The following is a 23,971-nucleotide window of genomic DNA, read 5'->3' on the forward strand; positions in this document are numbered from 1 at the left end:
AGTTTTTGTTCAAATGAGACTTTACTATTGAGGCTTTGCCTGGTCACCCCATAGAAAATAACACGAAATTCCCCATGCCCCCCCCCCAAATTATTTGGTCATTTATTGTCCACAAGCTCAACCAGGGTAGGGACTTAGAACTCACAAGCCGCCAACAGTGCTCAGGATACATATCTGGTGTACTTCATAAGTGTTGAACAAATGCATAGGAGAGGAGTCCTTTTAGATGGAGCAAGGTGGGCTCTCAAAGGACACTATGGAAGGAGAATGGCATTAGGGCTTATCTGCAGGGAGAAATATGACTTTTATAGACAGAAGAGGGAAGGGAAGGGCTTCTAGGTGAAAAGCATTGCAGGAGCAAAGGCAAAGAGGCGGGAAACTGCTGGTTGAGGACAGTGGTTGCAACGGAAATCTTTGAGGACACCTGGAAAGAGCCCCTGTGCTCCTGTCTTACAGGGGCGGTGGGCCACCGCGAGACGCTTGGCCAGGTGGGCGGGGCCACCGCTCCCCGCGAGGAGGTCCACCAGGCGGGCGGGGCCGCTGGGCGGGGCGGGCGCTGTGCTAGAGTCAGGGCTCCGCCCACTGTGGCCCGGATCTCGCGCAGGCGTACTCGCGCTCGCCCCGGGCCCGGCTTGTGCGGCGGCTACAACCGCTTCGCTTCTCTCCTGGGTTTCCGATGAGGGACAGGCGGCGGGGGCGGCCCGGCCCTGCCGAAACCTGTCGCCGTCGCCCTGGAGCGGCTGCTCTGGGGCAGAAATGCCGCCACCCAGCCGTTCCCTGCTATGGCTTGGCCTGGTCCTGGGTGCTGTCTGTGCCTCCCGCGGACCCGCGGCGCCAGGCAACGCCACAGGTGCGTCCTTCGTCCCCATTGCGCGGCTCGGTCGTCTCTCCTTCCCTGGCTACGTCCCTCCTTAACTCCCTCGCTCCTTCTCTCCTACCATTCCGTCCATGCTTCCTCCCCTCCCTCCTACGGACCATCGCTTCTCCCCTCCCTCCTGCCCTCCCTCCCTGTTCTTTCTCTCCATCCTTCCCTCCCTCCCTCATCCAGGCTTGAGGCCATGGCCAGAGCCTAACCTTGCCACCCAGGACTGGGGCTTCCACTGCGCGTCCGCTTCCACTCTCCCTGGCTTGGCTGACTGGGCTGTCAAGGCTCTGGTGCCAGCCTTAGGCCTCTTGGCACCCTAGCATCTGCCACTGGTGGGGGTTAAGTGTCAGTCCAGGTGATCTCACTGCAGCCCCTCCCCCGTGCAGATCCTCTGAATGTCCTTCTCATCATCGTGGATGACCTACGCCCCTCCCTGGGCTGTTATGGGAACAAGCTCATAAGGTCCCCAAACATCGACCAACTGGCCTCCCGCAGCCTTCTCTTCCAGAATGCCTTTGCCCAGGTATGTCTGGGCACCTCTGGGTGTGCCCCCCTCCCAATGTGCACTGAGGGTTGTGGGATGGCATCTCTTTATTAAAGGGGAGCATGGTCTGGAAAATGGTGGTTGAGAAACCTGGTTGTCCACTGGCAAGACAGCTGGTTGCCTTCAAGGGGTACTTCTCCTGGGGTGGAGGGTGTGCCCTGGTCCTGTCGTGCTCAGGCCAGTCCTGCTCAGCTTTCTCCCCCACATTGGGGATTGCCTGGTGCTGAGAAGGAGGGGGTGCTGCCATGGTGGTCCTCCCCCCTGTGCCCCCAAGACCCTGCCCGCTCCAGGCCCCCGAGAGACGCCATCAGGCAGGACACAGTCATCTGCTGGATGGAGGGGCTGAGGCCTTCCGTTCCTCTTGGGAAAGACTTCTTTCTGGCATGAGGCCCAAATCCAGCTGGTTGGCTTTGAGATTTGCATGACTCAGCCACCAAGCTGTTAGCTGAGGACCCGGGAGGTTGCCTGGTTACCTTTTAGCTGCCAGACGTTGTTTTCCTCTGAGGACGTGTCCTTCTGCTTCTGCTCCCTACCAGCAAGCCGTGTGCGCCCCGAGCCGCGTGTCCTTCCTCACTGGGAGGAGACCAGACACTACCCGCCTGTATGACTTCAACTCCTACTGGAGGGTGCACGCTGGAAACTTCTCCACCATCCCCCAGTACTTCAAGGAGAACGGCTACGTGACCATGTCGGTTGGAAAAGTCTTTCACCCTGGTACTGCTTGCCCTGCAGAGTCTGGGCTCTCTCTTTTTTCGTGCCTGGGGACTGGAGACCCCTCCTGGGGTTGGAGCTCTCTCTGCAGAGGCCTTTTTGGGCTCGGTGGACACCTTGTTAGTCACTGACATCTTTGTCCAAAGTAGCACTTCTCACCTTTACTTTGTGTTCTCACCCAAATGAGAAATGGTAGAAGAGCTTTTCCTTCCTTTCAGATACTGGTGATGGGGGGAAGGAAGCGGGGGCCAGCACTGCCTGTGAGTCCAGCTCTGCACCTGACCCCCTGTACTCCAGGCTCCCTGGCAGTAAAGTAAGATAAGGGCAGCTCTGTTGACTTGCCCAGTGAAGAGGCTGCAGTTTTGTGGGGGTTGTCTGCCCACTGTCTGTGAGTTAGGTCAGAAAGAGGAGAGTGAGCTGGTACCAGGGTCTCTGACTTTCAACACTACCTGGTGAACTAGCTCTCTTTAATGCCAAAATGAGAATGCTGAAGCACATACTTTATTTTTTTTTTTTACCTTGAAGTAATTCATGGTTATTTTGCAAAAAGTTGGGTGGAAAAGAAGGAAAGTATAAAGAATATAAATTACTTGTACTTGTGGCACATGGAGAAGAGCTGTATTTTGATGAGTGCATTATTTTTCTGATTTGAGATTTGCCTGTATATACAGTCATATACTGTGAGTGTTTTAAGCACAAACATTTCCCCACGTAGTGACTCTTCACACCATCATTTTTAATGGCAGCATGGTGGTCTAACAGAGACATGCACAGTAGTTTAGTCCCCCTTGTTTTCAGGTTCTCTCACTTCCACCTTCCATGGGATGAGCATCTCTGGAGGCAGAGTGAACTGCTGATGGGCAGTAGCACTGGGGTGCGGGCCCCTGGCTTCCAGTCCCAGCTCTGCGACTGCTTTGTTGTTGTTCCCTCATCCAGTCGGGTCCAAATCTTTGTGAGCCCATGGACTGCAGCACACGAGGCTCCCCTGTCCATCACCAACTCCCGGAGCCTGCTCAAGCTCATGTCCATTGAATCCGTGCTTCCATCCAACCATCTCATCCTCTGTTGTCCCGTTCTCCTCCTGCCTTCAATCCTGCCACTGCTTAGCTGTGCAGTTGACCTCAGGCAAATCATTCATCATCTTTGATCCTCCCATTCCTCCTCTGGGAAGCTGGAGTGGCAGCTGCCTTGATTCCCTTCCCAGGGGAGCATGGGGGTGCATTGGGAGCCCAAGCTCTGTCCCACGGAGCACTTATCAGGAGGGGCTGCAAAGTTGGGAGTTTTGAAGGCGAATCTGCCAGGAATCATGTTATGTGGCTGAAAGGCTCGCAGCACTAGAACTTTCTGCTCCCATCTTGACACCCTTGCCTGAGCACCACTGGAGGGAGAGTCCAGGAAAGGAGACACAGTGGAGGGGAGATGGTGCTTCAGGACGGGGGCCTCCTTCCTCCCAAGAATGAGCTCATGGAATTGTCTTAGTGGGGACGAGGAATGCAGCACTGCAGCCCTTCTGGAGACACATTTTTCAAGAGGGTCTTTGTTCTCAAGAACCTGTTCTGTCAGGGAGAGGCCTGCCCGAGGCTGACTTGGCCTCCTCGACTGAGTGCCTGGCCACCGCCCTGATCCTCTGGCAGGCTGGGGGCGGGCTTTTCTCATGGGTGTCACTTCCCCAGGGAGAAAACAGGCTGGGTAGGTCAGGTCACTCGCCCAAGGTTGCATGGGCATGGAGGGCAGCGCTGGGGTTTGGAGCAGGTCTGAGCCATGTCTCGGTGCCTGTGGTGTTGAGAAGCCCTCTGCCTTTGCCTCAGGCCCACCTTGCCCAGCTCGTCATGGCAGTCCCCTTGTGTGCCCGTGTTGCCCTCTCAACTCCTCCCTGCTGAGCCGCACAGGCTTTCCCTCCCTCCCTCTGTCCAGGGCCCTCACTGTGCCCCCTGCCCAGACCCATGTCCCGTCTGTGCCCAGGGCTCCCTGCTTCCACAGTGCTTCTCCTCCCCAGACGCCTGCCGTCCTTCCTGGGTGTTGCATGTTGTTATTTTGTTTTCCCAAATAGACTGTGGACTGCTGAGCTTGGGTGGGTTTCTGCGTCATGAATGAGCACTGGACCTGACGTCCTAAGGCAGGGGTTCAAGTCCCATTCCCCTCGCTTCCTGTCTGCTTGGCATCCAACAAGGCACCCCCTTCGTGGAACCTCCCCTGGCCTAGCCATCCCTGGTTATGCCCGTGCCTCTGCTGCCTTCCTCGTTGGGTGGGGAGAGGTGCCAGTGAGAGCTCTTCCGGGCCAGGTCCAGCGCTCAGGAAGAAGCCCAGAGGGACAGCTCTTGTGGGGACTTATTGTCATCTGGCCTAGCTCCTAATCTTATACATGAGGAGACTGAGGCCAGAAGAGGGGGTTGGCCCTTCCCCAGTTGTGTGCAAAGTGTACATTTTGGGTGGGGAGGGCATTGAGGGACTCGCTATGCTGTATTTAATGACTTTTCCTTTTCCCCCCCAAGGCATATCTTCCAATCATAGTGATGATTCTCCATATAGCTGGTCTGTTCCACCTTATCATCCCTCCTCTGAAAAGTATGAAAACACCAAGGTGAGGCTCTGAAAGGGGTACTGTTTTGAAGAGGAACCTCTTGTTCTCTGTTTAACAAAGTCAACTATTGCATGTATTCTATGTTCTTTCTAGCTGGTTCTATGGTGAGCTTTGTGGCTTTGGTTGGTGATCATGACTTGACAGAGACAAGTGTTAGGATCTTTGGCATTAGGTCCAGTGGAGAGGTGGCTGAGTTTTTAGAAGCTGGCTGGGATGTGTCACTCTAGAAGCTTCTGCTCTAATGTTCAAGACTTATTTAATGGCTCTTTTGTGTTCCTGGATAAAGCTCTGTGCAGAGGATTAGAGGAGATGCTGAGACATGGAAGGGAGAAGACAGACCTGTGCACTGAGTGTCTCAGCCCAGATGGGGAGAAAGGCTTTCCAACTGTCTGTCTTCTCTGTCTCGTGCCTAATGGATGTGTTCTGGTGCTGATACCTTTGATAGGGGCTTTAAAATTTTAGAGCATTATGAAAAAAAGGACTCTATAAAGAAACTTAATGATGGTTCAGAGGAACCACCCCCCCCCCCATGTATAAATGCAACTAAAACTCACATTTAAGAAATTCAGAACATCAGCTAGAGCACTGAGAAATGACATGTTTCTCAGAGGTTTTTAGAGCCACCATGTGGGAGAAGGGTATGGATTGGCGGAGATTGGTAGGGTGCAGAAGAATTTTCTAAATTTGTGACAACTTTTATTTCAGAATACAGTGAAAGCCAGAGGGCTCTGACCTTTGGCCGGTGGCTTGAGTGTTAACAGAATGAGGTTGAAAGACTGCATCTCAAGCCTTCTGTTGCCTGAGATCATCTCCCTCCTTTTAGTGGTCTCACAAATGCCAGGTCCCTGAAGCCATCCTTCATATCATTCTCACAGTGATGGGTCTGACTGCACCACATCCCCAGGGGTGCTGCAGACCATGTGAGCATGGCGGCTGAGTGGGTGCTGAGAGGCAGGTGGCTTCCTGGCAGGGCGGCGTGGGCAAGGCAGGCCTGTGAAAGGATGCTCTCCAGCGAGATGTGGCAGCAGCTGCCACTGCCTCTGCGTGTTTGTGAGGTAGAAACCATGGTCCAAACTGAAATTGGCCTTGTGGCCAACGTGGCCGCTTTAGGAAATGAAGCAGTAGTTTCAGTTCCATCCTGTGCATGATGTACATGAGGACCTCGAAATTCTACCAACTATCACTTTATCCAGTTAAGTGTAGCTCTGTCACTTAGAAGCTTTAGTCTGGCTTTGAGATTGAAAACTTTTTTGTTTTCATTTCCCTAATGACATTAAGTATCTCTACATGTAATTACTTTGGGGAAATATGTATTCAAGTCCTTTGTCTATTTTTTTTGTTGAGTTGGAGACAGCTATTTTTTTAATCGTTAGTTTACTTGGGTTTCCTTTAATTAATTATGGTGTAGAGACAGAAGATATACAGCAGGAAGCTAAGTGCTGGTGGACTTCTGGCCTCTGCCTGGAAAACAAGAAACACTTCTGTGTTTCGGTACTGCTTCCTGTGTGCCTGTCTAGTCTGGATGACTAATACTTAATGTTCTGGAGGTAAAAAAGCTGAATTGGTTGTGTGAAACTCTCATGGCTTCTGTTTCTTGCATTTACAAAGCTGATTTTGTATGTTTTGTTTTGAAAGACCTGTAGGGGACCAGATGGAGAACTCCATGCCAACCTGCTGTGCCCCGTGGATGTGGTGGATGTGCCTGAAGGCACCCTGCCTGATAAGCAGAGCACTGAGCAAGCTATACAGTTGTTGGGAAAGATGAAAACATCGGCCAGTCCTTTCTTCCTGGCTGTGGGGTACCATAAGCCACACATCCCCTTCAGATACCCCAAGGTGAAGAGCTGGCTGAGGGCTGGTCCAGCACAGCTGCAGTAGCTGGGTCAGCGTAAAAGTGGCCACATCTGGCTGTCCCCAGTCACCAGGGCTACCTGATGGCACTGGTGTACTCAGTGGTGGGATGCTGGGTTTCAGAGGTCAAGGCTAAGAAGTAGACTTAGGGTAGTAATCTAGTTGGAAACGCTGGGTCTTCTACTTCCTCCACTGGAGGGTTTTTTCCTTGGATACAGTGAGTCATGTAGTGGTGGATGGTGAAATCATCATGGAGAAGGGTGGCAGAGCCGGCCACCCTAGCCCGTGCTAAGCAATGATCCCTGAGACACCCCTCCAGGGGCTGTGCAACCCTGGTCAACTTAACTGCCTTTCCACCGAGCTTTGAAACACAGGGTCCTGTGTGGTTTGTTTGAGCCTAAAATCCTGTGCTTACATGCATATTATTTAGAGTATTTAGTCACTTCTTTTGTAGAATATTTTTCAGTTTTCCCTATCATGTTTTCCCCGGGCTTAAGCAGCCCATCCTTTTGGTTTCACAAAGCATGCCTGTCGTTTGCGATGGGAGTGGAGACCAGAGGCTGCTCTCTGATGCTGTGGTTGTCTGCCTTTGACTGGCCAGGGCATCGGGCCTTCCTCGCAGGACCTGTCAGTCCCCTTGCCAGAGGGGGACTCACTTCTGTGTCCCGTGGAGAAGGAGTTAGCCTACCCCTGGGCCTGCTCGTGAGGTTGGACCTTGGCCCAGCTTTGGGGAACCTGGCTCCTGGGAGTGAGTGTTCTCCCCTCTCCCAGAACTGCCAAGTTGCTCCCTAGGCCTGGACTGTCCACAGAAAGCTCTGTTTTCCTGCCTCAAGTCTGGGATTTTGATCTGTGCAGGCAGAGGGTACCTGGGTGACCAACCTCGTCAAGGCCCTGGGCCCTGAGGCTTTCATGAGCCTCCGCTTCCCAGCTGGCAGCGTGGCATAAATGTCAAATAACTCATTGCTGGGGGAATGACTCACATCCTGTGTGACTGAACTAGGGCTGTTCCTGGTGTCCCCCAGACTGTCCCCTTTGCTGTGTCTCATGTGCTTTCACTGTTATAATCGTAACCTGTGAGCTCTCCCAGTGACTGTCTGAACACGAGAGTGGTTCGGGGAGCTGGCAACACCTCTCCACATGTTTTCTAGTTGGAGGGGAGGTGGTGACAGAAATAGGAGGGCATCGGTCCCTATGAAGGAAGAGAGCTGTTACTGATTGGTTTGCAGGAAACCAGTCGAGTGATTTCATTAGCACTGGCATCTCGTGACAGTGACTTTCAGAGGGGGAGACACCTGTGTCAGTGCATCACAGATTGAGAGAAGACGTCCAGCATGTGCCTTTGCCAGAAGAGTGACATCCTGGTGGCTTTGTGTGCTTTTCCCCCAAGGAATTTCAGAAGCTATATCCCTTGGAGAACGTCAGCCTGGCTCCTGACCCCCAGGTCCCCACTGGCCTTCCTCTGGTAGCTTACAACCCCTGGATGGACCTCAGGCAGCGGGAGGACATCCAAGCCTTAAATCTCAGTGTGCCCTATGGCCCGATTCCTGCTGACTTTCAGGTACCAAGTTTCTATGTGTGAAGCATCCTGTGGAGCACAGGGGCCAGGGATGGATGTGCTGGGTGGATCAACAGATCTCCCCTTCAGCATCCCCATTCCAAAGAAGGGGATTGTTGGGAGACTTGGGAACTCACTGGCTGGGGCCCCAGGGTGGAGATAAAGCCTGGGTGACCCTCACTGATGGGAGATGATGTTGAATCCAGCTGACAGTCTGTCAGGTGGAGGGTGGTTGGCGACTCCTGTGCCAGCTGAAACTCTGGATTTGCTGGTCCTGGTGAGTCCCCTCTGTGGGAAAGCTGACACATGTCCCTGTTGGTGTCAGGAGGTGGCTTAGTGAATGGGGCCTTGGTGCAGAGGGAGCGGGGCACGTACACGGCCAGCGCTGTCCAGCTGCTGTGTCTGGGGTCCATTTGTCATGATGTGGGGGTAGAGCAATTCCAGAGTTAGAATCCTTGTGCTGACTTTCCAGCCCCCCTTCCCTGAAGTGCAAAGTGGATGTTGAGGACACTCTTTCTGGAATATTCCATATGTGGCCCTGCCCTTCTGTTACACATGAACACTCCAACAGGTCCTCTACATGGGAAGGCAGACAACAGTGTTTTCACACTGTCTTCCTGTTGGAATTGCCAGGTGTGCTTTGTGGGAAATGCAGGTTCTCGGACTCCACTCCCAGCTTCCAGCTCTCTGAGTCAAAGTGGGGCGAGAACACCATGCAGCCCACAAGTTTTTATGGGAATTCTGATGCAGGCGGCCCAGGAAGACACTGAAAACACGATCTCCTTCCTTCCCATGAAAAAGGCAGGGGCAGAGTCAGGCCAGCAGACACTTTCTGCTCCAGGAGCCACTTGGGCTGAGAGTCTGGGGAGGGTGCACCGTAGGCAGCTTGTTGGAGAGAATGTGGCTATGATCTCCTGCCAGGTGACAAACGGCCCAGAGGAGAGGCCTGCTCATGGCCGCCCTTAGGGTTGAGTTGTATCCCTCAGGAAGATCCGTGACAGTCCTGACCCCCAGGTCTTCAGAATGTGACCTTGTTTGGAAGATGTAACATGGGTGAGCTCATGCTGCCATAAGCCAGGCCCACATCCACTGTGACGGGTTCTCATTAGAAGAGGAGAGAGACAGGAGAAGGACTCCATGGGTGGCTAGGGCAGAGGCTGGAGCCCTAGAGATTGCAGCCACCACCCTAAACTAGAACATCCTTCTCCTGGAGCCTTCAGAGAGAGCCTGGCCCTTCCTATACGTTCAGTTTAGACTTCTGGCCTTCACAACTGGGAGACAATCCGTTTCTGTTGTTTCAAGCTACCAAGTAGGTCATACTTTGTTAGAGCAGCCCAGGATATGAATACAGCTTTATGGCATCTTTGGCGTGACTCTCAGAGTTTGGGATGGTAAAGCATCTGTCTACAATGCGGGAGACCTGGGTTCGATCCCTGGGTTGGGAAGATCCCCTGGAGAAGGAAATGGCAACCCACTCCAGTATTCATGCCTGGAAAATCCCATGGACTGAGGAGCCTGGAGGGTTATATTCCAGCTTTCCCACAAGGCTCCTCAGTCCATGGGGTCACAAAGAGTCAGACACGACTGAGCGACCTCACTTCACTTCACTTCAGAGTTTGGGAGGCTGAGGGGTCAGTTTCTGTGTACATGGTCATCTCCTGGGACTCATAAGGATATGTGAAGGAGACAGAAAAGAATAGTAAGAGGCATATCCATCCACTGTGATCTGTGCCCAAAAGTGAAAACTGATTTGGTGATTTGCCCTGAAAGTGGGAATTTGGCTGTGGCTGTGGAAGGCACTAGTGGTGAAGAACCTGCCTGCCGATACAGGAGACATAAGAGGTGCAGTTTCAATTCCTAGGTCGGGAAGATCCCCTGGAGAAGGGAAATGGCAACCCACTCCAGTATTCTTTCCTGGAGAATCCATGGACACAGGAGCCTGGAGGGTTATATTCCATGGGGTCACAAAGAGTCAGACACGACTGAGCAACTTATCACACACACATGTGGAGGCGAGGGTATGGGGAGGGAATGAGGGTTCTGTTCTTGTTGAAAATGTCACCAAGGGCACCAAAGGGCTGGGGCTCAGAGGGGCGCTCAAACAAGCACTGTATCTGGGTATGCCATACACATTAAATCGTAGTCACTTGCATTACTATTTTTATCTGCAGCGGAAAATCCGCCAGAGCTACTTTGCCTGTGTATCCTATTTGGATACACAGGTCGGCCGCCTCTTGAGTGCTCTGGACGACCTTCAGCTGGCCAGCAGCACAATTGTGGCATTTACCTCGGATCATGGTAAGTGTGTTGAATGGCCCTGGCAAGTCACTCAAAGCATCTGAACTTGTCTGTGAAAACTTCCCTAACTTGCGTGAAATAGGTGTATATTCTCTTCTGTGAATCAGGAGTGCCCTGAGTCGGCAGTCTTGGGTGCTTTTGTGTCTACCTTGTTAGACCCAGGACTTCTCTCCATGGAGGCCAGGCCTCTTTTGAGTCGAAGAAGTATCTTGGCTGGTGGAGGTGGGTGGGCAGGATGGACCTCATACTAACCTTTCTTTCTTGGTGAACTCAGCAGGAGCCCCCATTTCTCACTGAGAGGGTTGGAATGACTCTTAGTTTGTCTGAGGAGGGTGCAGAACAATGCTGGCAGAGCCCAACATGGCCTTCAGGCCTGAGCCTCGCTGTCCTCTCTGCTGGGATCCTGGGGTTCACTACTATGGGTCTCTAAGGCAGTTTCTCACTTGTTCCAATAATGAAAATATATTTTTAAAAGAATTCTTTTCTGGGGTGTGTTTGGGGCCAGTGAGCTCCTTTCCCCATGTTCCTGTGCTTCAGTTATCCACTCACAGCAGTCTTGTTGGTCTCATCCTCACCCACACGCCCATCCCCAAATTGTTTTGAAGCCAGGCTCAGGTAATTAAGTTTTCTAAACAGTATCTCTAATAAATTTGGCTCTTTTGAAGTTTGACTATACTACTATTGTCCTACTTAGAAACAGGAAAATAATTCTTTAATATTGTCAGATATGAAGTGGGACAATTTTAGATCATAGCATGTGTTCACTGTGATGAGAAAGAAGCACACAGAGCACACTGCCCTTTATCCTACTTGCCCAGAGCTAACTGGTGCTGACGGATAGCCATCCATCCTTCAGTCACGCATATACGTGGGACTCTATGTCATGAGTGTGTATGTGCATAATGTATAGCTGTAAAACATGGCAAGATCAATTGTGCTTGTGTCCTGTTTTGTTCCCTGGTTTGTTTTTTCCACTTAATGTCATAGACAGTTCTCTATGTCATTTCTCACAAGCCTACCTTACACCTCATAAAGACCCATATTATTTTGTTAAGTATGGAGGTGTCATAAGTTTTCACTGTTTCCCTAATGATCTGCCATCAGCTTCAGAACCCCCTTCTCAGTGCCCAGTTTCCTCCTCCAGTGCTACCATGGCCCCTGCAGCCCTGTGAAGCCCAGGCCAGCTGGAAGCTAGCTTCTGCTCTGAGGCAATTGCACTTGATGACAAATGGCCCTTCCCAAAGGGCCCTCCTGGGACTGCCTACATCTGAACCACAGAAGCCTTCTTGAACCTGTGCATGGCAGCTTGACGTGATTTTGTTTATTTTTTAATATGAAATACTTAATGTACTGCTGCTACTGCTAAGTCGATTCAGTCGTGTCCGACTCTGTGCGACCCCATAGACGGCAGCCCACCCAGCTCTGCCATCCCTGGGATTCTCCAGGCAAGAACACTGGAGTGGGTTGCCATTTCCTTCTCCACTGTGTGAAAGTGAAAAGTGAAAGTGAAGTCGCTCAGTCGCATTTGACTCGTAGCGACCCCATGGACTGCAGCCTACCAGGCTCCTCCATCCATGGGATTTTCTAGGCAAGAGGACTGGAGTGGCTTGCCATTGCCTTCTCCAACTTAATGTACAGTCTCTCTCTTTTATATTTTTTATATCAAAAATAGCACTCAAAGTGATTGGAAATTGCCAACTTGGGGTATTCAAGCTGTCTTTTACAAGAGGTATTTTAAAGGAGGCTTAGGAGTTGTTTTTAAATCAAGGTTAAGCATGTGGAACCAGAAGTTATTTTCTTTGGTCTGTGGTGTGTCGTAAAAATTGAAAAAGATACGCATGTCTTTTGAAATGTGAGAAACTGTGCTCCAGTCTCACAGATCTTGTTTTTGTGGTACACACTCACAAGTGCAGATCTGAGCTTGTGTGATTTGAGTCAACAATGACTCCACCTCCTACCTTTCTGTGTGGTAATTCTAGCAGAATTTCTTCTAGATGGTGAGTTTTTACTTCCTCTGGCTTTTACAAGAGGGAATGAAATGGTGTCTAACTGAAGTGAGCAAGCCGTGAGGTGCTGATTCATTTCTGTCATGCTCTGATTTTTATGACCAGGATGGGCTCTGGGTGAACACGGAGAATGGGCGAAATACAGTAATTTTGACGTCACTACACGAGTGCCTCTGATGTTCTATGTTCCCGGAAGGACAGCCCCGCTTCCGGTGGAAGGCGAGAAGTTTTTCCCTTATCTCGACCCTTTTGATTCCGTCTCAGAAGTGCCAGAGCCAGGTATGGAAATGCAGAAGTGATGCTACTTGACAGCAGGGATGCCTTTAGTTGGTACAGAAACCCCCTCACCACCCAGCACAGGCCTTTCTACCTAGGGCAGGGGAGCGGCAGTGCCAGAGTTGATGAGGGTGGCCCCTGTTCATAGGGGGCTTGGAAGGGAGAGGGGTAGAGCAGGGGCCACCCCAAGATGGGGAGAGCCATCATGGAGGTGACAGGAGTGTGCTCTGAGCTCAGGGCAGGGGGCAGGGGCTTCCCCCTTACAGGTGAGCAGAAGTTCATTACCTGCGTCCTTCTGGCTGGGACTCAGCCCTCTGCAAGGGAACGTTAGCCACCTCAGCTCCTCCATCTGGTGTGGTGCCAGGTCTGTCCCATCAGTGGCTCTTGTTTAAATTTTTCTTGGTTTTAGTCCATCCTTCTGGCCTTTTTGGATCTTTCCAAGTTTGCTCTCTACTGCCCAGTTTTTTCCTGAACCTTTGATTTCTGTGTGTTGCATGCACTGTCTTCTTTCATGTCATTGATAAAAATGTTAAACAGTTTGAAAACATGACCATAGCCCTTTATTTGCTGGGAGAAATCTTCTGACACGTTGAGAATCCTTTTTGAAACTTCAGAGGGGAGGTGTTGAGCAGCTTATAGATTGATGTTGCTGCACTGTCATCCCATTTCTTTCCAAATTTTCTCTCAAGCCTGTATATCTTCTTTGATCATGGACTTGGATTTCCAATAGCCAGTCTAACATGCTCAAAGCTGAATATTTGACCTTTGACTTTAAGCCTTTGACACTCTTCCCCTTCTCAGGAAATGGCAGTGGTTGCCCGGGCCAGAAAACCATGCTGATAGTGGCCCATCAAAATCATGCTGATAGTGGCCCGTCTTTTCTCTTACGGTCTGTACGTGATGAGCAGTCTTTCAGCCCTCCTGCCACCATTCATTCAGAATCTGTCTACACCATTTCTCCCACTTACCGCCGCCATCATGCACCACGCTGCCACCTTCTCTTGGTAAAACCTCCTGGCTTGTGCCCTTGATCCCTAGAGTTTTTCCTCAGTGAGCCTGATGTTAACAGCTTCAGTGAGCTTGTTAAATCCCAAGCAGGTGGCTTCAGAACCCTACTCTGGGGCCTCCTACACGCCTGTCTCAACTCTGAGTGAAAAGTTATTACAATGGCCAGCTGTCACCTGGGCTCCTTGTATCTCCCTGAACTCATGTTTTTCAAGTATCCAGGGCAGCCATCTTGTACAGTGTTCCGCAGTCTGGGTTTGTCTGACTGCTTTCTGAGAATTAGATTCAGGGTGAACCCTTTGGACACATGCTGCACACTGTGAGGTTGTGGGTTCCACCTGTATACCACTGGGGACACTTCATGGTGGCCTGTGCCCTTATTAGTGAAGTCAAGCTGGACTGTCTGGTTAAGGTGGTTGTGTTAGACAGGCCTCGCCATTGTAAAGGTATCTTTTAAAAAATATTCTTTACCTTTATTTTTATTTTACTTACAAACCAAATATGTTGGAAATAAAATTGAGCCATATAAAGCAAACTCTTAAAGATCCAAAAAGGCTAGAGTTATGGCCCAGAGTAACAGTAAATTTTAACAGGAGTCACAATAAAGTACAAGATTTAGCCTTTAAAGATAAATCGACAACAATGAGATATCATTTCATACCTGTTAGAATGGCCTTTATCAAAGCAGACAGAAAATGGCAGCACTGCCAAGGGTGTGGAGAAACAGGAGCCCTCAGGCCTTGCCAGTGGCGATGTGAAATGATCCAGTCCCTGTGTAAAAGTTTGGTGGGTCCTCAAAAAGTTAAACATAGAACAGTCGTGTGACTTGGCAGTTCCACTCTTAGGTATGTATCCCACAGAACTGAAACCAGGTACTCCAAGAAAACTATGCATAAAAATTTTCATAGCATTATTAGTAGCCCAAAGGTGGTTGCAACCCAAGTGTCCATTGACAGATGAATGGATAAGCAAAACATGGCACATCCATACAGTGGGCTATCATCCAACCTTAAAATGGAAGGAAACTGATGTGTGCTATGACCCGGGTAGACTTGGAAGACATGATGCTAAATGAAAGAAGCCAGGCACAAAAGGACAAACACTATGTGATTCCATGTCTGTGAGGTGCCTAGAGCAGTAGACACACAGAGACAGATAGTAGAAGGGTGGTGCCAGGAGCTGGAGGTGTCATTTCACAGGGACAGTTTCAGCTGTGCAAGGTGAAGATAGTTCTGTGCTGGGTGGTGGGCATGGCTGTACAACAGTGGGAACATCCTGAGTGCCCCTGACCTGGGCACAAAAAACTGGTCACAGCAGTAAATTTCATGTTGTTTGTAATTTACAATAATAAGAAGGAGATGGATGAGATGCAGATATCCAGAAAGGAGGGATCGGCTGGGCAATGCTATGAGGCTGGGAACAGACTGTCCTCAACAGACTTTCCCCAGCAGTCTGAGCCTTGCCTGAATCACCCAGACACTGGTGGGTCCTACATTTAAATCTTTGCTAAAAGTGCCAGCAAGCTGAGGGCACCTTCATTCTGCCCTGCTGTTGGGTGAGGACCTGAATTGGTTTTGTTCCTAAAGCTCTTGGGCTAAAAATAAATGCTGTAAAAGAACACAAGTCAGCGTGTGGGGCTGTAACCTGCTCCATGGGGTGGCTTCTTCTTTCAGGCCGGCAAACTGGGGACCTGGTGGAGCTGCTCTCTCTCTTCCCCACACTTGCTGGACTTGCGGGACTCCGTGTCCCTCCACGCTGCCCCATCCCCTCGTTTCACATGGAGCTGTGCCGAGAAGGCCGGAACCTCCTGAAGCTCTTTGAAGACCATGGTGAGGAAGAGGAGCCCCATGTCCGCAGTAATCCCCGGGAGTTGGTGGCCTATAGCCAGTATCCTCGGCCCGCAGACTCTCCTCAGTGGAATTCTGACAAGCCGAGCTTAGAAGATATAAAGGTCATGGGCTATTCCATACGCACGGTAGACTACAGGTATACTGTGTGGGTGGGCTTCAATCCCCAGGAGTTTCTGGCTAATTTTTCAGACATTCATGCAGGGGAACTGTATTTTGTAGCTTCTGACCCTTTGCAGGATCACAATGTGTATAATGATTCCCAGGGTGGAACCCTTCCCCAGTCATTCATGCCTTGAGTTCGCTAACCACAGAGACCATATATAATGCCAGTGAGAGAAGGAATTAGAGCTGGTTTTTCATGATTACCCATACTATTGGAATCAACCCCAGGGGCAGGGAGTTAAAACCTGCATCAGTAATTTGGCCTAAGAATATGTAACAGCCGCAACTTTTGATTTTGTCATTATAATCGGGCTGAACCTTTACATTTTATTATTATTATTTTTTTTTGGTAACAGTCATAGCTTATTTATTGAATGAATAAGCACAGAGTGAGCAAGTTGAAATTGTCATAGCTTCAGCTATCAGGAGCATAGTGACTGAACATAGCACTCTACTCAAGAAATATAATACTTCAATTATTTGTGAAATGTAGTACATTTCAAAATGTAACCACATGTCAAATTAGGTTTGACACTATAAATTCCTGGTTCTTTTGTTTATAATTTAATAATATATCTAATTTAGCCTGATATACTCAAAATATTATATCAACATGTACCCTAGGTTTTTTAATGTAAACTTAATAATGCTAGATGCCAATACCTGAAAGTCTAGCTCTAACTTTTCCAAGATTGCAAATCTTCAAATCCAAAAACAAAATATGCATGAGGTGATTACTGTGGAATTTCTATATCAAATAATAAATAATGCTAAGTAAACTAGAGGCATGCCATGTATGAGAAATTTAGTTAAAAATTTTCAGAGACTTTCTGGCACAGACAATAATTTGCTAGCAAGTAATATGACCCTTGAACACCACGGCCATCTTTAAAAGGCATCTTTATTCACAGTGGAAAATAGTTGAAGGCATAACTGTATCCCTGAACTGAGACATTCAAAACCATTAGTGTTCTTCTTCTCTGGAGATTGTTGGTTGCAGACATGTATTTATCCAGGAGGCAGGAAGGAAATAATCACTGTTAGTTGCTATTACAAATAGCATTAATTTTAGTAAATTCTAAATTCTTTTGAGAACTGTGAAAGCTATTCATTAATATCATATTAGGTGATTTCTAATTCCCCAGATGGTAGTTCTGTATTCACTAAATAAAGTTACCAGGAAAAGCAGGTGGTAGTAATAAGCTTAGCCTATGTCATCTTAAAAATAATGGAATATTCACAGGTCGTGTTCACTACATGTTGATCAGTCATCAGTAGTCATCAGAAGAGTGAAGCACTCTGTTAATAAACATTAATGTACTCCTGTATCAAAGTAACTTCTTGTAATTCTTTACATGTGCTGCTTTGGTGTTTAAAAGGTAAATGTGAACCAAAATACAGCAAATTAGTTTACTGCACTGTATTACATTGTAACCAAAAAGGCAAGATATTATAAGATTACTTCAAATCAGTAAAATTTCAAATACAGATTTTTGTTTTTACTAAGCCTACAGTGGACGCATATATGGTGGCAAAACAGTCTTCTAATTGAATCAGTGACTTCATGTTCTGCCAACAGTTTGTACTTGAGGAGTGAAGGGCCCTGTTCCTCTCTGCTGATCCCATTTCTCTTCTGGAAGCCTCCACTTTTGTGGATGGTGTCCGTCAGCCTTTTCTTTTCCCTTCTCCATCCTCTCTATTGCTCACATCACTTCGATGCAGAATTTTACAATCCAGTCCAGTTTCTCGTGATGTCTTTTCAGGGTACTTAGCTTTATCTCCTACTTTACAGTTACAAAGCTTTTATTTTGAAGCTTTTATTTCCAATTCCCGGTTGACTATCATCTGTACACTCATCGTTTTTTCTCTTTATTTCTTGAAGCACATTTTAGTATCAGAAAATCTCCAAATTGTCCTCTTGCTGAAGTTGTAAGCTGAACTGTGCTGAAAAGAGCAGAGTGACTGGCATTCTGGCTGTCTCTCACCTGCGTGACAAAAGCCTCTGCTGGGTCTGCTTGGGGGCGTTTTGCATGTAGATCTGACTCTGCAGGAAGAGCTTCTGTCTTCTCTTTTGTCGGTGAGGGTGCACACTCAGAATGCTTCTTCCCTCCTTAGGTCTTAGCTTTCCTTGGCCTCCCTTTACATATGTCTCCTTTTAGAAACTCGGCTGCATTTCACATGCAGGGGCATGCTCTTCTAAATCAGCTCACAGGTGATGGTTGCTTTTTGTGTTTTTGACACTGATGCCAGGGTGGGGCCATTTGTGCACATCTCCAGCATTCATCAAGACAAGCAGCTGCTCTCTGGTTTTCACATATCAAAGCTGACCACATTCCTTATCTTGACCAGGCTTAGGGAAACCACATCTTTGTTGCATCACGTAACTTTTCTCCAATGCTGCTGAACTGGACACATTTTATGAATGGTTCTCTAGTCATTCTTTGTGGAAATCCCTATTGCACTTGAGCCAGGGGGTCTTTCATGCAGTTTACTTGAAACCCAGACCAGTGATCTCAGAAATCTTGAGTGGCCCTAATTCAGAGGCTCAGATACATGAGGGGGCAGCTTTTGCTTCAGGGTGTCTGGGCGGGGGTCTGAGAGCCTGCACTTCTGACCTTCTCCTCCAAAGAGTGCCCTTTGAGAACTATGCCACGTGTGTGCTGACCAGTAGCCACTAGGCCCCAGTGACTCTAAATTTCAGTGAATGAAATCACAACCAACATTTTAAAAGCAGAATCTCTGTTGCACTTGCCCTATTTCAAGTGCTCAAGAGCCAGTGTGGGTAGGGCATTGGGGCACTGTATCAGACAGATGCTACAGCCTTTCCGTGTGGCAGAAAGTGAACTGAACAGAGGTGCCCTAGGTTAACTCTGAACTGGTTGACTTGATCCGCCTAGCTGTTGACAGGTTCCTCCTGTGGGCTGATTGTCTCCTGTTTGCCCGCAAAAACTTGTCCAGCAGGAGCCATGTGTGTTTGGTGTAAGTGCAGAGCAGGGAGTTCCCTCTGCCAACTGACCTCTTCCTCTCTACCACCATTGCTATCACCACAGCCCTTCCCTCCTCCTTCCCAAGTAGTTTACCTCCCCCCCTCTTTCCTTCCCTGCTCCCCTCAAAATCCATGTGTCTTCCTGAAATCCCTCTTTGATCCTGCCCTTTGAGAACACCGTTAGTGCCTACTTCTGGGTCTACACAGACCTCCGCTGAGCAGTCAGAGTCTTCCCTGACTCCACAAAGCCCCTTTCCTTGGCTGGCCAGTCTGTGAGCTGGTGCCTGACTCTCCTTTGCCAATCCCTCCCTCCCAGCCCGCCCCTAGGTTCTTCCCTCCCCCCTTCACCATTCATCCATACATAATCATCTGCCTCAGCCCCCTTCTATGCCTCTACTTCCAAGAGAGTGAGGGCTCTGAACTCTCTTGACTGCGTTCTTGAATGAGATGAACATCATTGAAGAATCTTGTGGGCACCTTACTTTAATAAAAGGTTTTTTTTTCTGATTGTAAAATTAATGTGTTAAGTTTAGAAAAAAATGGAGAACAGAAATGTAATAAAAGATAAGGAAACATCAGTATTTTACACCAAGATAGTCGCTAAATATCTTGCCTTTTTGGGGTGTAAATTTTTTACACTGTTGTAATCATACCATGTGCTTTATCATGCAGTTTTATATTCCTATTTTCCTATGTGGTTATTACAGATACTTTATATTGGTGGTGGTATATTGTGTGGTGTAGTTTTATCTTAATTTTCTAAACTTTCTTTCAGTTATTGGCAATTTAGTCAATTTCCAGATTTTCAGTATTGTAAATAATGTTGTGATAAGCAACTTTATGAATAAAATGTTTTTGTGTGTTTCATATTAATCCCTTAGGATGGACGCTTAGTGCCAAGTTGCCGAAAGCATCTCCATTTTAGTCCTCTCCTGCTCCCTTAGGATAGTAAAACTGAAAATAAAGCAAACAAGGATACAGATAATACAGACCATAAAAACAAACAAAAAAACCCACCCTCCCAATAATAGCTGAAAGTAGAATCCTATTTGAGCTTTGAATTCTTTGCTTATTAATGGCCTTGATCATTGTTCTCTGTGTACATTTGTTGGGCATTTGTATATCTCATGTGAGTTTGCCTTTAAATTTCGGGTTTTGCTTTCTTAAGTAATCAAACAAATTGCTCTTTTCCTATGTGATTTCTTCCCTGTCTTTTCCTATTAAACATGAGACCCATCCCAATCTAGAGATTTAATAAATATTCATATTCCTCTCCTTTTCTTGTGGTTGGTTTTTGTACTTAATTTACCCTGTCTCTCCACCCCATGGTCAGAAGAGTATATATGCTCATTTTGTAAAATCGGGAAGACATGGGAAATGGTGAGGATGACCAGTAGCCACCTCCAGACACCTGGACACCTACCACATTAAATCCTGTGTTCAGGTGTTTTGGTCTAGGGTAATGTTAGCCTGCTTTTTCACATTGCCGGCAGTTCTTAGTTAACAGTTGTCATGACTGCACCACCCTTCCTACATTAATCTTTTTTTTTTGACAGAAATTATCAACTTCTGTATGCTTTAAAAAACTGTAGTAAAATGTGTATAATGTCCGATTTACCATCTCACACATTATTAAGTGCACACACCATGGATTAAGGACAGTCAGTGTTATGCCGCTGTCACCAGCATCCATCCTCAGAACTCTTGCAAAAATGAAACTGTCCCCATCCAACAGTTACTGCCCATTCTTTCCTTCCCCCAGCCCCTGGTAGCCACCATTCTACTTTTTGTCTCTGAATTTGATTCCTTTGTGAACCTCATATCAGTGAGATCATGCATTTAGTTGCATTTTGTGCCTGGCTTCTTTCGCTCAGAATATCTTTAAGGTTCACCCGCATCGTAGCAGGTACCTTAATGTCCTTCCCTTTTAAGGCTGAATACTGTTCCATGGCGTGGATAGACTGCATTGTGTTTATCCATTCATCCCTGAGGGCACTTGGGTTGTTTCTACCTTTTGGCTGCTGCAAATAATGCTGCTGTGAATGTATGTGTACAAATACCCAGCCCATGCTCACCTCTAAGCAGTTAAAAATGGTGGGGTGTGCTGAGAGACAAGACTCAGCCGGCTACAGAAGGCAGGATTTCTCCAGACCCTAGCAAGGGGCTGGCCCTCCTCCTTCAGGCCAACTTCAGCGACACCTGCCAGGTGTCCAAGCTGTCCCACCTCACTGTGAGAACGAGAGTGTACACATTCCCAAATGAGGCTCAGCTTCTTCCCCAGTGCCCAAGTCCAACCGATTATAGCTCCTCCTCTGAGTCTCAGATTCTGACTTGGGCTCACATTGAGCTGGAAGCCAGCTGCCCATGTCGGCCTCTGCCCATCGTCTCTTTGGGCCTTAGGTACAGCCCCTTGTGGTTGAAGCTGCTGTCAACCTCACCCCTCCCACCCTGGGCAGTCTCTCTTCTGTGAAAGAGACCTTGAAGCTAAGAAGGCTGTCACTGATAGGGGCGCTTGGGTCACCATACTGTTGTGATGCTCAGAGCCTTCACTTCTGTTGGGGACTTGTGCTACCGAAGCTCCTTGGGTGTCTCTTCCATGTACTCACTTGCTGGGGCAGAGGCTGCCTCCCTGTCGAGTCTCTGATGTTCTCAAGAGCCCACCCTCAAGGGCTTTTCTTTGAAACAGAGTTTCCTGCCCAAGATGGCTGGGAGCCAATGGCCCTAGTCACCAGATGATGGCCATACTTGGCTCTGGATTCAGGGCCATGATTCAGGGCCTCTGATGGAGACAAGTACAGGCTGGAGAAGACAGTTGTGGTTTGGCTTGGCTCTGGATGAGGTACCCACACAGGATCACGTGGCACAGCCTGGGCAGGAGGAGCAGAGCCCTGGGAAACAAAGACACGAGGTCTAGTGTACTTGGCACTTGCCAGAGAGCAAGAATTAGGATGCAAACAAAGGCCAAGAGTTAATAAGGGCTTTTGCTTTTTCCTGCCTGCAACAGGCACTGGGATTTATGCAGGGGAGAGGGTTTGTAGCAGGCCCTAGGCTGACATTTACCAAACCCTTGTCCTAATTTATCCTTGTTTCGAGTGTTTTGGAAAGAACCTTTTGCGAGTGATTTATATTCAAAACTCATTATTTACTTAACAGGTTTTATCAATTAATCTCTTCCACGCTATTGAAAATGTGGCCTTGTCTGTGTGTTAAGTGCACCACGAGTTATTGTATGAATAAATCATATAAATTTGCCATTATCAGTGTGTGCAATTCTTACTGCTGCTTCAAGATGGCTTGCTGCTGCCCTTAAATGAATGAGGCCTTCAGCAGCTCTCAGCACCACAATCCAGGTGTGCCGTGGGGTGGCTGCAGGAGCTGGGTTCATGGTGAGAGGGGTGAGTTGCACCAGAGTGTTCTAGAAGCATCTTTCTGGGTGGTGATACTTCTACCAGCTTGCCCTGCAGTTAGAGACTTCCCAGAAAGAAGGAGGAAGCAAGCAAGGTGGCCAGTCGGTGGGTCTCTGTTTAGGGAAACCAGATACACAATAGTAATGACTTAGAGGAGGGCCATTTTGTTTTCTTGAATGAAATGGGTGGAATCCTGGGGTCCCAGCTGCAAAAGTCACCACTCAGTACCTTGATTTAAAAGTACCTTGGTGAGCCTAGCCTTGTCTTTTTCCACCTGGCCTCATGGATGGCTTTAAGTGAAGAATTGGAAGGTGTTTGAGGATGAAAGTGAGGACTCTGGAAGATCCATCATCCCTTTCCAAATGGGTCAGGACAGATTGGATGGACTGGGTGACCCTAAGCAGGTGAAGTATGTCCCATGGATCTATTTGCTGGCTTGTTTACTGTGACCAGGGAATACATGCATGCAGCAAAAAAGTTTTAAAAGCACAGATGTATATGCAGTCTTCATTGTGTGCAATTCAGTTCCTCTTCCATCCCGTCCCTGGCCACCTTGCTGTCCCCTGAGACAAGCACGGTTACAGACTTCTTGTGAAGTGGTGAAATTTGAGAAGGATAAACATAGTCCTAATGAGGCAGGGGGAGGGTGTGGGTGTGGAGAGTGACCAAAGAGAATGGTGTCAACACAAAGAGAATGGTGTCAACACAAAGCTTCAGCGTTTTGGCCAGCAGCTCAGAATGCTGTCCTGGTGTGACAGCTGCGGACTACATGAACGAGCATCCAAGAGGAGGGAGGTGATCACTCCACGGCCACCCTGCACCTGAAGCATCATATGTAACTGAGGACCTGGAGCAGTCATGGACCCACAGAAGATCCAACGTGTCCTATTAGGGACAGCTGAAGGCGGAATGCTCAACTTGGGAGAGAAAAGATTTGGCAGCAGGTGGAGGGGGACAATGGGGAGCAGAGCAGGGCACTATGTTGATCTCTGCAGAAGCATCATAGGAAAGGGAGATTGGACACAGTTGCTACTGGCCCCAAGGAAAGAAGCTGGAGGGAGACAGATGGTCGCTCAGTGAAATGCTGAACTCTCCAACAGCAACTCCGGGTTGGAAAAGCTTGCTTATAGGTGTGGTGAGGTCTCTGTCACCTGAGGTATGTAAGCAACACTTAGGCCAGTGGTTCTCAGTGTGGGTTATTCTTCCCTTGGGGACATTTGGCAATGTCTGGAGTCACTTTTTGTTGTCACAAGTTGGGGGAGGGATGCTAACATTGAGTGGTGCGAGGCCAGGGAGGATAGGAAGCATGCACAGGACAAAAGTCAGCTGGTCCATGTGGCAGGAGTGCCAAGATCCAGAGACCCTGGCAGGTAATCATTTGCTGGAGCACAGCTGACTCCAAACACCCCTTCTGTCTCTGGAACTTTTATGATTTGGGGAAGTCACATTCAATTATTAAATAGTGTGCTGGCTATATAAGGGGATTGGCCCTTTGCATATAGCTTTGAAAAAAATCTTTCAAGAGGGCAAGGAGTTTTCAAATAAAGATGAACATTTTCAAACACAGATGAACATTTTCAAACAACAACAACAAAAAAAGGTTTCTATGGTAGTAATTAATTGGATTGCTCCTTTCTTCCTGTCCAGAGATTTTCCCATCTCAGCTTCCTCTCTGATAACAAGAGTCATATATATACTAGGTAATTTATTTTAAAAAATAAGATTGAATTCCTCCCTTATTGCAAAAGTATTTACATATTTATCACAAAATATACAAAGGAAAGATAATCTAACACCACAGTGAACTCGATGTAGCCCTTCCTGTGCCCAATATATGCAACGACTGGACCTTGTTCTGCATCCTATTTTTCTCC

At 48.2% G+C, this 23,971-nt stretch overlaps 1 protein-coding gene across 1 annotated transcript; it reads left to right on the plus strand.

The window, feature by feature from the left end:
• The first annotated feature begins 603 nt into the window (after positions 1-603).
• Positions 604-19,965, plus strand: IDS (iduronate 2-sulfatase). The gene is made up of 9 exons (XM_070366469.1): positions 604-850; positions 1,252-1,388; positions 1,946-2,123; positions 4,613-4,701; positions 6,337-6,537; positions 7,940-8,110; positions 10,279-10,405; positions 12,517-12,690; positions 15,366-19,965. Exons 1-9 carry the CDS (start codon positions 757-759, stop codon positions 15,836-15,838), a joined length of 1,644 nt encoding a protein of 547 aa, XP_070222570.1. The 5' UTR covers positions 604-756; the 3' UTR covers positions 15,839-19,965.
• Positions 19,966-23,971: the final 4,006 nt, after the last annotated feature.

This window comes from Bos mutus, chromosome X (genome assembly GCF_027580195.1).
Source record: "Bos mutus isolate GX-2022 chromosome X, NWIPB_WYAK_1.1, whole genome shotgun sequence".
In the NCBI taxonomy this organism is placed as follows: Eukaryota; Metazoa; Chordata; class Mammalia; order Artiodactyla; family Bovidae; genus Bos; species Bos mutus.

Excerpts from the sequence above, each read along its gene's own strand:
- IDS (XM_070366469.1), top strand. The coding sequence starts at position 757 with ATGCCGCCACCCAGCCGTTCCCTGCTATGGCTTGGCCTGGTCCTGGGT. Across the intron at positions 851-1,251 it reads GGCGCCAGGCAACGCCACAG|ATCCTCTGAATGTCCTTCTC; the intron begins GTGCGTCCTTCG and ends TCCCCCGTGCAG. Across the intron at positions 8,111-10,278 it reads CGATTCCTGCTGACTTTCAG|CGGAAAATCCGCCAGAGCTA; the intron begins GTACCAAGTTTC and ends TTTTATCTGCAG.